At 42.0% G+C, this 13,366-nt stretch overlaps 1 protein-coding gene across 1 annotated transcript in view; it reads left to right on the plus strand.

The window, feature by feature from the left end:
• The window catches only part of HDAC9 (histone deacetylase 9), a 1,007,885-nt gene that overhangs the window by 948,613 nt on the left and 45,906 nt on the right, over positions 1-13,366 (plus strand). Inside the window, exon 23 of the mRNA XM_045288655.1 lies at positions 6,351-6,435. Coding sequence (XP_045144590.1) covers positions 6,351-6,435 — 85 coding nt within the window. The remainder of the gene's footprint in view (positions 1-6,350; positions 6,436-13,366) is intronic.

Below are 13,366 nucleotides of genomic sequence, written 5' to 3' on the forward strand. Positions count from 1 at the left end.
TCCCTGATGGTGCAGTGAATTAAGTGCTGGAGTGCTAACTGGTGGGTCAGCAGTTCAAATCCACCAGCTGCTTCCAGAGAGAGCATGGTCTGCTTCAGTAAAGACTTACAGCCTTTGAAACCCTGTGAAGAGATCTGCTTTGTCCATGGGTCATGCTGAGTTGGAATCAGTGCCAGTGCATTTTGGTTTTATAGAAAAATATTTTAAAGTATTGTTAGCGAAGTTAGCAAAGATGTAAATAAAGGAAAGAACAGATCATGTCAGTGGAGTCAAAGTCTTTCTATTGGGAAGATGTGATTTCTCCGACGATGGAATGAGAAGTTAAATTCGGTGACTTTCGAATTTTGGGGTTTTTATTCTTTTTATTTTCCCCCCCATAATTTATCATACAGATATCATAACATTTCACAGGTCAATCACATCAAGTACCATTGCTATCAGTCAGTTTCAAAACAGTTTCTTCTTGAACTGCTTGATATAAATTCCCTTTATCCCTCCCTCCCCAACCCATCGGGTTTTTTTCTTTTTGATCTTTCTTTTCCCCAGCCTTCTTTTGTACTGAGGGTGGGTGTGCTGTTTCCTCCTGAATCACTGGCACTGCCATGCTGCCTTTGCTGCCTCTGGGACTTTGGTTTCTTTTCTGCTGCCTCGCATCCATGGAAATGCCTGCCCACCTTTCAGGAAACCCTATTGAGATAGTTTATTGTGCCAGCCTGGCCAACAAACACCAAGTGGGATTAACTGAAGGGCAGAGAGACAAATGACTCAGTGAGCCTCACCTTTCTTGTCTCTCACTCTTTGATCATCGGACCAGTGTGTGGCTGCCTTGCTTGTTCTGTGCCTCAGTTTACAGGCTACACTATCTGTGGGACGCCTAGCCTGTAAACTGTGTTGCTGTAAGTTGAGGTCCCTTTAAGACATCTCTGGAGCTGGAGACTGGTGGTTGGTGACCTGGCTGACAGTTGGTGACCTGCCTTGTGATTGTCTGCTGTGCTGAGGTAGCCTAGCTCTCTCTAGATATAGAGGAAAACCTGGCAGCAGACTGGACCCACAGTGAGGCGTACCTGAGCTAAAAATCCATTGATAACTTGACCTCCATAAGCCCCCACTCTGACTGGTGGGCCTTCGAAACACTTTGGGTCTCCTGGAACTAGTGTCAGTTCTGAGCCAGTGTCCAGTAATCCCCGAAAAGTTTATTTCTTTTCCCCCAATGAACAGTTACTCTTGTGAAAGGCCGCAAGTCCCTTTGGGGAAGGCTAGAAGAAAGACTAACAGTATAGACCTTTACTGACGTAGCAGGGTCCTCCTTCAAAGGGACCCAGCCTCCCCCTCATTCAAGGGGTTGTGGGCCTGTAAACTGGCTCAGGTCACCAACCGCCAGTCCCCAGCTCCAGAGATGTCTTAAAGGGACCTCAACTTACAGCGACACAATTTACAGGCTAGGCGTCCCACAGGTAGTGTAGCCTATAAAGTGAGGCACAGAACAAGCAAGGCAGCCACACACTGGTCCGATGATCACAGAGTGAGAGACAAGAAAGGCGAGGCTCACCGAGCCATTTATCTCTCTGCCCTTCAGTTAATCCCACTTGGTGTTTATCGGCCAGGCTGGCACAATGAACTATCTCACCTACCAATGGGTAAATAAAATCATTTCTTGACACATCTATATGGGCAATTCATCTTAGAAAATAAAGCAAATCATGCTATTGTTCTTTTTGGTCCTTGACCATAAAACTATACCTCGATTCCAATAGGCAACTAGGAAGTAGAATTTACTCCATTAGGTTTGTTGGCTGCAGAGAACAAAAGAAAGCCACCTCTCTGTGTTTTCTGTCTATTAATATTTCTCTGTTCATTCAACATTATTTTGTTATGGCTACCTTATACCAAACTGTATCTTTGCCTTTAAAGGGTTCATAGCATAGTAGAAGACAATATGAATTATGCAGTACAATGTAGTGGGGTTAATAGTGTAAGCAAGTGTGTTTGTGAAACAAGGAGACAGGTGGAAGTAATTTGTTCTGTCAGAGAATTCTAAGAAAGGGTTAAACCTTAGACCTTAGGGTAGCTAATTTTTAATGATCATTAACTTTTCACCAATTCAAAGGAGGGCAAAGAAAATAGAAAATAGAGGAAATAGAGCAATATGTAGAATGGTACGTGTGTTAGTCTAGGTAGAATAGAGAAACAAATTCATAGACACTCATGTGTATAAGAAAGAGCTTTATATACACAAGAGCAATTGAATATTGAGAAAACATCCCAGCCTAGTCAAGAACAAGTCCATAATTTCAATATTAGTTAGCCCATATGTCTGATACTAATCTATAAAGTCCTCTTCAGACTTATGAAACACATGCAATGACATTGAGTGCAGGAAGATCACAGGCCAGTGGGTGGGAATTCTTGTGGATCCAATGGTGTTGTAAGCATCTCAGTGCTGTCAGGGGTTTCCACATGGCTTCTCAGGCTCCAGCGGTCTGGCTCCATTAGCCTCTCTCCATGTATCTTCTTCACAGAGATGTCTCTCAGGGAGTGAGCTGAGAGAGAGAGTCTCCCACCTCCAAGGAGGAATACAGGAGTTCCCAGAGTCCTCAGGAGAAGACCATGCTCACAGAGGGCTCATTGGCTATGACCTGATTGACAGGCTAGACTCCACCCTTTCACTCTTAATCCTCTCAAATTGACAAATGATTATACAACTAGCACAGCATATTTGGGAAATATCAAACACTAGCATGAATTTTTAGTTGACACTTTGCTTGGTTGGTGGGTGCATCCATCCTTCTAAAACCCCAGAAAACTCACTGCCATTGAAGTGTCTATTATATTTAGAAGCACTCTGTTTAGTTTCTGTTCTGTTACACATCCTGACAATAACTGAGAGCTGATTTCCATGTCTCGTCGTTATAAAGCAAGGTTTTTAAACTTATTTAAGACATTCTCCAGGTTATCCCATACCTATGTATAGATGGATCTTAGCCAACTGAAATGGTTTTCAACCAATAGAATGCCCACAATTCTGGATTTGGTGGGAAGTTTACTTATGTCGGTGTTGCTGTTAGTTGTGGTCAAGGCCATTCTGACTCACAGTGGACCTACGTGGAACTCCTCTGTGGGGTTTCAAGGCTGTGACCAGGTCTGCCTCTGAAGTGCCTCTCAGTGAATCTCAGCCACCAACCTTTAGGGTCATGGTTAGATGATGAGCCATGATGACATCCAGAGACTCCTGAAATGATTTCAATAATCTGATTTCAAAAAAACTCAAAATAATTCTTAACCACATGATAATAATCTCCACAGTCACACTCTCGTTGTTATTGGGTCGTTCAAGTCTTGTTTGACTCACGGAGATCCCACATAAGCACATCCCAGGCTGTCGTCCTTACTGAGGCAGATTCCCAGGTTTTTCCCCCTGGAGAGGACAGATGAGCTCAAACAACGAACTTGCTGCTTGCAGCTGAGCACTTAACTGTTATTAACAGAGTTACTAAAATAAATGGCTATAGTGCTTCGTAAGTGCATAGTATGATATGCAACTTGAAACATCTGAATTTAGGAAAGATAGTATTGCAACTTCTTGTAAAAGGTATAAGCAGAACAATTTCCCTGTTTCTGAGCCTAAAAATCTGTATAAAGAGTTTCTGTGATTGTTGAGATCAGCATTAGGCACAATTAGGCTGGGTGAGAGCCTCATATGTCCAGAGGGTGTGCTAAAATCATCTGTGCTTCTTTCTTGTAACTCCGTGATCATTATCATCACTAGCCAGAATTCCCAACAGAGCTGGCATGAGGGGTATGTCATAATTCAGCATCTGCATCTACTGTCTCTCATGGTGGTTTGAATGCAAGAGTTCTCTCAGTTTGCATAAATTACTCCCTTTTTTATCTTTTAATGATGCTTATATTAATTAGCCTCAAAAACCAATAGTTCTGCTACTTCTTTTCAATTAAACTGAATACATAGCACAACTTTACAGTTTATTCCATTTTCTATGAGTTCTTAGTTTAAATATATAAAAAGGCCAATATTATTTCATTATAGGTGGTTATTAGATTATAAATAATGACCAATATTCATAAATATTTATTAAGTAGATGCTTCAATCAGATGTTTGGGGGCTTATAATTGTGATTGGTTAAATCAACAAACTCTCTAGAAAAGACAACTCCATTTTGTGGTCCCTCCAGACAAGTTTTTAATTTTATGAAAACAGACTCTAAATGCTCCTTGCCTTCTTGCCAACGGAGCAAGCCTTCCCCTTGCCTTTTCTGCAGAGCTACCGGAGGGGAAATAAAGAACCTACATTGAGAACCTTCTGAATTCAGCTCTGTCTGTGTGTATACAGTCAAAATGAAACAAATTGGGGCAATTTACTGAAGGTTAAATCCTCTAAATGACATTCACCTAAAAACACACAGGGGAAATGGTTCAGGAGGTTTAAATGATCATGTAATTGCCTTAATTCTCTGGGTTGCTTTGATGCACAGACACAACTTTATGGGATCTAACGGAAGATTCCAAATTGGCAAGTTTGGGTGTGTTTGTATTTTTACTCTCAACCCTCTGAATCACATATACTTTCGACCAAACCCAGGTTTTAAAAATCTCCCATGGACCTCAATGAAGAAAGTTCCAGAAAGTTGGTTTTCGAATTAGTGATCTGCCTGGGGTTTTCCTCCAGGAGCTGTCGCCTTTCACTTTGTTGTCAGTGTTTAAGAAACTACAGGGAGGCGTTTCCAAGGTCCTAACATGTTGACACCCTTGTCTGTTGTGCTCTTGAAGATCGATCTGCACATAGGGGGTCTTTCGAAATATTTTATTAGTAAAATCGGGCTGATTTCCACCTGATTTTTTCCTCTAGCTCCTGAGACAGAAGTGAAAGAAAAGGTTATTTATGAGCAAGGTGGCTCAACCCTGTCTAATTCTTGAGTAAGAGTTTTTCCAAGTAACCTTCCGTTTATGATTCAGTAGTTCCCCTGGGTTATGTGGGTGTTACTAGGATAACATACCCTTCGAAGATACTATCTGAAACACCAGATTTTAAAAAATAGCTTTTAACAAATTTTAAGAGTTTAAGATTGCAGGACTTTCGCTGACGCTGCGCGTTCCCGGCCCCCACCTCGACAAACGGTATTGCAAATAAGCCTTTTGATGTTTTAAAGGTTTTTCTTTGGCAGCTAAGAAAAACACGCTGGAAAGTTATATTTAGTGGATTTGCCCGTGTATAAACATCCCTGAGCTAGGCCGTGATCCGGTGGCATCTGGAAGAAAGGTGCTATTATTTGAAGTAGGGAATCTTCCAGTGGGAGCAGCCCTGGGCGAACGTTCACTCCCTGGGCTTCTGGGCCTGATCTTCCGATAAAGCATGTCAATTGGGTCATGTTTCGGTATTCTATGCGATGACATCGGTCCCCGTTCATGGCACAGCCACAGAACCGTCGAACCGTCTGTTTGTCTCTTTCGTGATTAACTTTAAATTTTCTAGGAAAACGGCTTTTTTTTTTTTTTTTTGCTTAATCCTTTTGTAGCTATCACGGTACATGCTTCCGGGGGAGCATTTGTCGTGTCCCCACCCTTCAGGCTGCACAGCCCCGTGCGGCGTCCCCAGGCCCCCCCTGAGAGATGCACGCGCAGCAGACACGGGTCTGATGAAAACGCCCCACGAGTGATTTAAAGCTCCTCCTCGCTGACTGTCTCCGTGACAAATCTGGGTCATGTGCAAGGAAGGACTTCGCCCGCGCTGGCACAGGGACACAGGCATAGTTGAGGATAACGTGGACGTGAAATGGAGATCTCCAGTTCCTTCTACCATGAGTTGAATTGGCACATCTCTACTACGCTATTCAATAGCCATTGAGTGGGAGCAGCTGTGTCTTAGCGCCTTTCACGGTGAAGTGTTCAAATGTGTAAAGTGGTTAGATGTAAAAACACTGCTAAGCTATGGGCAAGAGGCTGCCTGCTTTCTGTCTCCTGAAACTTCCCTGAGGTTCTGTTTGTAGGGCCCAGCTGCATCTACAGACATGATGGAATTCGGTTTGTGAGAGACCTACAAAAACTACCCAAATAATTCAGATTTTTAATGAATAATACACAGACATGCACCTGCTTTGGGGACTTCATAGATTTGTTTTGCAACCAATAGAAAAGCCCCTAGGAATTTAGTTACATGGCTGCAAAACAGAAAATGGAACTATACATTTACAACTGTTATCAGGCAGCAAAATAGTAACTAGTTCTTGGAGCAAGCTTTTCCTGAGGATTAGGGTGTTTCAATTTGCTTTGCTTCTATGAGACTTATTACAAATCCGGACTAGACTGCTCATAGTACTATCTTCTCTCCCTGCAGCTGGACCCGATTCCAGAAGATGTTCTGCACCAAAGCCCCAGCACGAATGCCGTGATGTCTTTACAGAAGACCATTGAAATTCAAAGTATGTCATAAATGTTCGTTTTAAAAGATCTTTTACTCAAGTACAAAGAATTACATATCTATTGATAACTAGAGCTCTAAAGGAACTCTATAGACCTGCTTTGTGCACACACTGCAATGCGTTAATACCACATTCCCCTGAATGTGGCCACCTCATCTTAAAGATATAGCCTGGGGTCTGGACCATTAGAATGTTGTTTTTCTCATGTTTCCAAGTACTTGATGTTTCCGTTACTACTACTGAGCATTTACTTTGAACGATGAAATAAATATATAATTTTTTATTATATCACCACACTTAACCAGAGGTGTGTTATGTATCTTCTACCGGTGTTGAAATACACCAATCATGTATTGGGGTTAAGATTGTCAGGAGAGGAAAAGTGAATGAGAATGCTTCACTATTAGAAAACCCAAGTTAACAAAGCTGGGAAAGCCAGATATAAGTACACACACACACACACACACACACACATGCGCGTATTTATTTTACAACCCTAATCCCTCCTATTGTTGTTACTTCTGCTAGAGCTATTTTAGATGACCAAAGGCAAGGAGAGAATGCCCATACATGTACAGAAATCAAAGGCAAACTGACATACAGGTTAGCAGGAAGGGAAAGTAAAATTGCAAAGTAAGATTTTTGAAGGAAAAGCAGGCAGAGCCTTGGCTTAGCTGTTGCCCTGCAGAGGAATGTTGTCAACTCCAGCTAGAGAAGCCACTGCCAGCCCTTTCTGAGTCATTGTCTTTGCTTGCTCACTGTCAATCTGGAGATATGGGTGTGAACGGGGTGCTAGTAACCACTCCTCTGACACCGCAAGTGCTGACAAATCATTCCAAACAGGAACTGAAAGTAATCCTTCTGTCGTCTCACCCTTGCCTGCCTTGAGGGCTGTAGTTATCCCACATGTTGTCATCGACTACCAGTCATAATTGGAATAAACTATGAATTGTTAAGATTTTGAAGAACAGAAAAAACAAACACGCAAATATTGTGGGTGAAAGCCTCTGAGATAAGGCTATGGAGATACAGAGAAAGGAAGGGTAGAGGGAATTTCATGCAGTATAAATTCCATCACAGTCCTGACTAACTCACATTTCATTTCAATCTCTAATGCATCTCACTCCATTCTGATGCAAAGAATCTTGAAGTGATCTTTGACAGCGTTCTCATACACCGCTAATGCCGCCTTTTCAGGCGATCAATACAATACATATATTCTAGCCATTATGAATACGGTTCTGTTTTTCCCCCTTGAATACACAAGAATATTATCAAGAGTTATTGTTCTTCTGTCTCCTCTGATTCTCTAACTTCCGGTAAGCATTTTTGAACATCTATTACATGTTTATTAGCTTTCAAGACCCGGAGGACATGAAGACCTTGCGTGAAGAATTCTGGGTTCTAGGGAGATCATTATAGTCCAGATGATTCGTTGCAGCATTCAACTGGTGCACTGAAAAGCTGAAGAAGGGAATATTTTCCTCAGCTTTGGGGTAAACGTTTGGAGAATGAGGGAGATTGAAGGAAGGCTTCTTCACAGACAAAAGAAGTGAGCTTTGTTCTTAGAGATAGATAGAATTTGGACCTATGGAAGGAAGAGGGAGAATGTATAGAAGAAACCCATCAAAGCCACAGCGTCCATTTTCACATCGGTGCGGAAAGGGTATCGTTTGTATGTAATTAGAAAGTGCACTGCTAACTTTGTATTGGAGCTTATCTCTAATAACAACTTTCTGTTGCATTTCCCCCCTTTCATTGTGGGTCGTTTTTGAGTGGTTTTAGGCAGCCTGCTGTAGCCAAACAAACCTAAAACTCTTGGAACCAGACATTCACTATATGGGCAAAAAAATTCGGAGTCCCTGTTTTCTGTCCAAAACTGCATTTTCTCCTAACTCAAATATACATTTAAAATAGAAATTCCCTTTGAAACTTGTATTATAGATCCCACTCATTGTCAATTCAATAATTCCATAAATAATCAGTTCTTATATGTCTATTTCTGTCAGCCATATTTTTATATTCGAGTGAATTGAGTTTGCTATTTCGTGATGAGGGTTTTAAAGTCTATTAGTTCATTATCAGATGATAGTCACTAGGTGGTTAGGAATCACATGGTCTCACTGGCAGACGTCCCTGTGGAAGGCGATGGCATTAGTGCAAGAGTGTGCGGTGCATGGAAGTCCAGGATGAACAGGTATGAGTAAATGTGATTTGGTTTCTCAGGGAACCATGTATCACATGTAGCCTTTAAGCAAGATTGTCTCCATAATCAGAAATATATGTCTACCCAGCAAATATACACTCCCCTCTTCTACTCAAAAGAAATTTGATTTTAATCATTCCTCTTTACCATGACATACAGTCATCTCATGGTAAACTCTAGTTATCCCCCACTCCACGAAAGTTGTGCTTAGACTAAAACTAAGCCAGACTGCATATTGAATGTATACATGATTTTATGGTATGTGAGTTGATTCTTACCCATGAGGATCAAGGCTGACTTTAAGGCTTTCAACCTGTGCAGTCACATAGACCCTGTGCCTAGAAGAGCCCGTGGTTGGATGAATGCTCTTACTGCCACTGCGCTGAACAGAGGACCCACCATTTTCCCTAGTTTCCACGGGGTCCTGCAAATCACCTAACCAGGTGAGAGGGAGGATGGTAATGACTAGGAGCGGGAAAAATACCAGGGAAAACTAAGTCGTAGCACCACAAGCAGTGTTCAAATGGTTGCTAACAAAGACCTAGAAAATGGGATGAGGCTGTCTTGGGAAAGGTAAGTTTATGAAAGACAGGACAGTCATTGGGAGCCAGTTGAGATATGGAGTGAAAATCAGTCCAGAGTAAGTGGTCCAACACTGATGCTTCACGGCTGAGTGGTACATTTTTAGTTGCTGCCGATTGTGTCTTTGGAGATGCCCATCCAGACTATGGGAACAGCAAAGGGCCGCAGAGGCGTCGTAGAGTGATGAATAGAGAGGCATGTGGGAATCACAACTACATAAAGATTTGGGAAAATGAAAAACCATGGGCTCCTGCTGGAAGGAGCAATCTTTGATTTCTATATGAAGCATAAAATTCCACTCTTACTTTTCCTTTCTCTTCCCTGTTTCATATCCCACAAATGTCTACTCCTCCATTTCAAGAGCTCCCCACTTGCCCTTACGTGGGAAAGTAGTCTGGACTGCCTAGATCATCTGTGCGGCTCGGTGCAGAATGAAAAATTATAAAGAACTTCACTAAGGCAACCTCAGAGCATTAAAAACCAGCAACGGGCCCTATATGAATGAACGCAGGGCCCTATAAGAATACGTAAGTTACTAGCCTCTGAAGTCAGCCCTGAAGGTAGTCTTTGTTTAACAAGAGAACTTCCTCTTCACATCGGTTTTTAAGCATCATGCAGGTGTCTCCTTTTAACTTTGGAAAATGTTCGGATTTCAACCCAACTTCCAACCCAGGTTCTGAAGGGTTCTTTTGTGCTATGGTCTGGAACTACAGTATCAGAAAACTATGCAAATGCGGAGAAACAGATCTTGTAGCATGTGGGAAACATTCAGGCAAGTTCCTAGATAGCCTACTCCCAAGGCACACAGCAAGGTGCTGACAGGCCTTATGTGGATTTTGCTTTGAGAACTCAGCCCCCCAGCTGAGGGTATGCAGGTGCTGGGGCTGTGATTAGCATTGGCCCTTTGCCTAGCCACATGCATGTCAGGATTATTCCTGTTGTCCTGTCCTTGTTTATGTTACTAATTTCGCTACAGAGAAAAGTCCTCTATAAAACAACATCAGGGCACTCAGCCCCCCTGTCAGGTGAAGACCCCTCCAGACAGGCCAGGATCTGGGTTCATTCAAGATGGCAGATGGATACACGGTCAACCATTTGGAGATGGCAAACGTTAAGTCTGCGCAAGAAGCTTCCTGTGTGCATATGCGGCTTATTCTGTTAACAAATTCCTCTGCCTCAGCCTAATGAATTTTTCACGAATTAACTCATAAATTAATCTCTTTTAGGAAGGCATTTTGGAATCCCCTTTTGTCCCAATTTATTCTCCATTAGATAATCTTATTCATGTGTTTCTAGTAAAGATCAGTTTTATGAATGCTCATCTATTCTTATTTGTTTGTAGGCATGTAAAATACCCATGACTGGCATATAATAGGTGCTCTGAAAGTGTTTGTTTAATGAAGGAATTAGCTCATCTTTCAGTGTTTTCCACCCCCCACCCCCCCTTAAACCCATATTGATTTCTTAACAAGGCCAGAGTAGTTAACCTTGAACAGCCCTTGGTGAATGAGGGATTCGGAAGACAAGTCACTTCTCGATGAGGAAGAATATGAATTATTTTTGTGAGCTAATATGTTCATGGCTAAGTTGGGGATAATCGTTCTCAGAGATGGATCTAATTCTTGGTTGGCCATAGTCACCATTACATGATGCCAGGAAGAGTCAGCCTCGCACAGGACGTGAAAGGGGTCTCCATATGGAGGGTTCCTTTCCTGAAACCCATCCTCACAATGGAAAGAGTCCAGCCAACGCAAAGCAGGGTCCTGAGACTGTTCTTCACACCCGTGCTGCCTCGTGATTCAGCTTTCACTAACGTTGGCAGGGACAGGCCAGGAAGTGAGTTGGCCTTAGCCTTAGATGCAGTAAGCTTGACAGACTGTAATTTTAAGTTCTGAAAACATATCACGAGCAATATTGGCATTGGTCTGTGAAACCCTGAAGGATGAGAACTGCCGGCAGGGAGATAGGCTTTCCTTTTATTTATTTGTACCTTTTAGTTAGAAGAGTACTCCTTGTAAGTGGCAATCGATTCCTTAGACCTCCTACATGGTAAGTGATAATCATAGTGTCCTTTGATTTGTGGAGCAAGGAAATATATGCAGGTGCATGGCTTTGGGGATGCTTTCCACATTTTGCTTCTGCCCACCAGTGGTTTGAAGTGATAACTTGAAAAACACTAGTGTAGAGGATTTAGAAATTATCCAGTATAATTTTCTCCTCCATTCACCAGGCAAGTGGCAATGAGCAAGTCACTTAATCCTTCTCAGGAATTTCACAAAGCACGGCATGGGCCACCACCCCCTGCTTCTCCGGAGGCAAAATGGTGGGTAGGAAGCAGAATAGGAACAGATGGGTAAGAGTCTAATCCACCTCCCCACCCCCACCCAGCCTTCACCCCCACTTTAATCTTTTTCCCATTCTAAAAATCCATCCCCTATTTAGTAGTTTGGAGTCTTCTTGAAATTCGTTATTTGGCCAACCAAGACCCAATAGTGGCACAGGCCGGGATGAAATGTCATCATAATGTCCTGTCAAACTTTTGTTATATAGGACTGGGAAACAGACTGCCATCCTGTATATAATATGTGGCAATATAGCTAATCCCATTTTTAACCAGTTTCTCTCTCTCTCTCTATGTGTGAGAGAGTCAGAGAGACAGACAGACACACACAGAGGGTGTCATCTCAGCTATCAGAAATCCTTTTATGGTCCTTTGTTCAACTATGGAGGCCAATTTTGAACTAGGGCATTGTTTTCTGCGTTGTAAGAAGATGCACCATGTCAGCATGTGATTGATTATCTACATGTAGCAGACACCTACACACCATTTCACACAGCATCACAAAAAAACTGTTCTCTAGGGGATCTGAGGTGTACCTGGCCCCTTGTTCTGGGATGTGTGTTACTAGTATGGTGGAAATACTCTCCTCCTCCCACTCCTCCTTTTCTCTCTTCTTCCTTCTCCCCCTCCCCCTCCTCCTTCTACTGAAGCAGCATTGTTATAGCTGTCCTTCTGGAAACTGACAAAGTAGTAACAGTCAATACTAGAAAAATAGCACAAGAATGCTCATTTTGGTCATTTCATTTGGACTCAATTTCCAATGAAATATAGTTAAACTAAATTGATGAATTTAATTGGTTGGTGAATTAAAATAGTATACTGTTTGTGTTATATAAGAACAGATAATTATAACAAGTTCTACTAAGTTCTCCTGGTGGTTAAGACATCTGAATACTAGTTAATTTTAAAAGGCTTTTAAAGAAAGAAAAAGCATTGTGTTGTTTATTTTTTTCATGTGAAGCACAGTTCTCAGCTTCCCTTCAAATCACTATAATACTTTCTACCTACCCACTCCCCAAGGAGAAGGGGCATTTACATCAGATGGTCCAGGAGTAAATCCAGATAGTTCCTAAGCGGAAAGGAATTTGTATACATCTCTTGTTGTGGAGAAATTGTCCAATAGTTTGACCTCATGGGACTATGCACACAGTTAAAAAGGTTGCTTCCCCAGATTGCAACATGTGTTGCATAAATCATCTCACACATTTACTAGTTTCTTGACTCCACACCCAAATGCTAACATACAGTCCATTTCCCCCCCTCCTTTTCCCCTTCCAATTCTCTTTGAATTTCTGCCTCTCTCTGTCTCTCCCTCTGTCTCTCTGTCTCTCTCATCTCCATTCTATTGATATCTGGGGGAAAGGAACCAGAAGATATTTATTCACAGTGTTGGAAAGTTTTAAAGGCATTTTCTTTCCATCATGAAGACAACACATGATCACATAAGGATTTCAAAAGATCACTGTGTCTGGACCGAGGAAAAGAGATTACAAAGGCCTGATGCTTGAAATGCTTGAACTGGCTAGCTTGATTAAAACATGGAATTGGAAGTATGATGATGAATTGGCACGAGAAAGATTAATCATCCCTATGAGTCTCGCCTGGAAAACTAAGTGAATTGTGGTTTCACCTCTTCAGCTATGGTAGATGGAGACAAAAAAGATTTGAAAGGGAGGATGAGGAATATTAGACTTAAGAAACAGAAATGTTGCTGATCTGAAAATGTTAAGCTCGGATTAACCTATAGCCTTTGCAAACCTGGCTAGACCAGAGGATGCACAGTGGTACAGATGGGAATTGGA

This window comes from Echinops telfairi, unplaced genomic scaffold (genome assembly GCF_000313985.2).
Source record: "Echinops telfairi isolate 266 unplaced genomic scaffold, ASM31398v2 ScPeMD7_23;HRSCAF=83, whole genome shotgun sequence".
Lineage (NCBI taxonomy): Eukaryota > Metazoa > Chordata > Mammalia > Afrosoricida > Tenrecidae > Echinops > Echinops telfairi.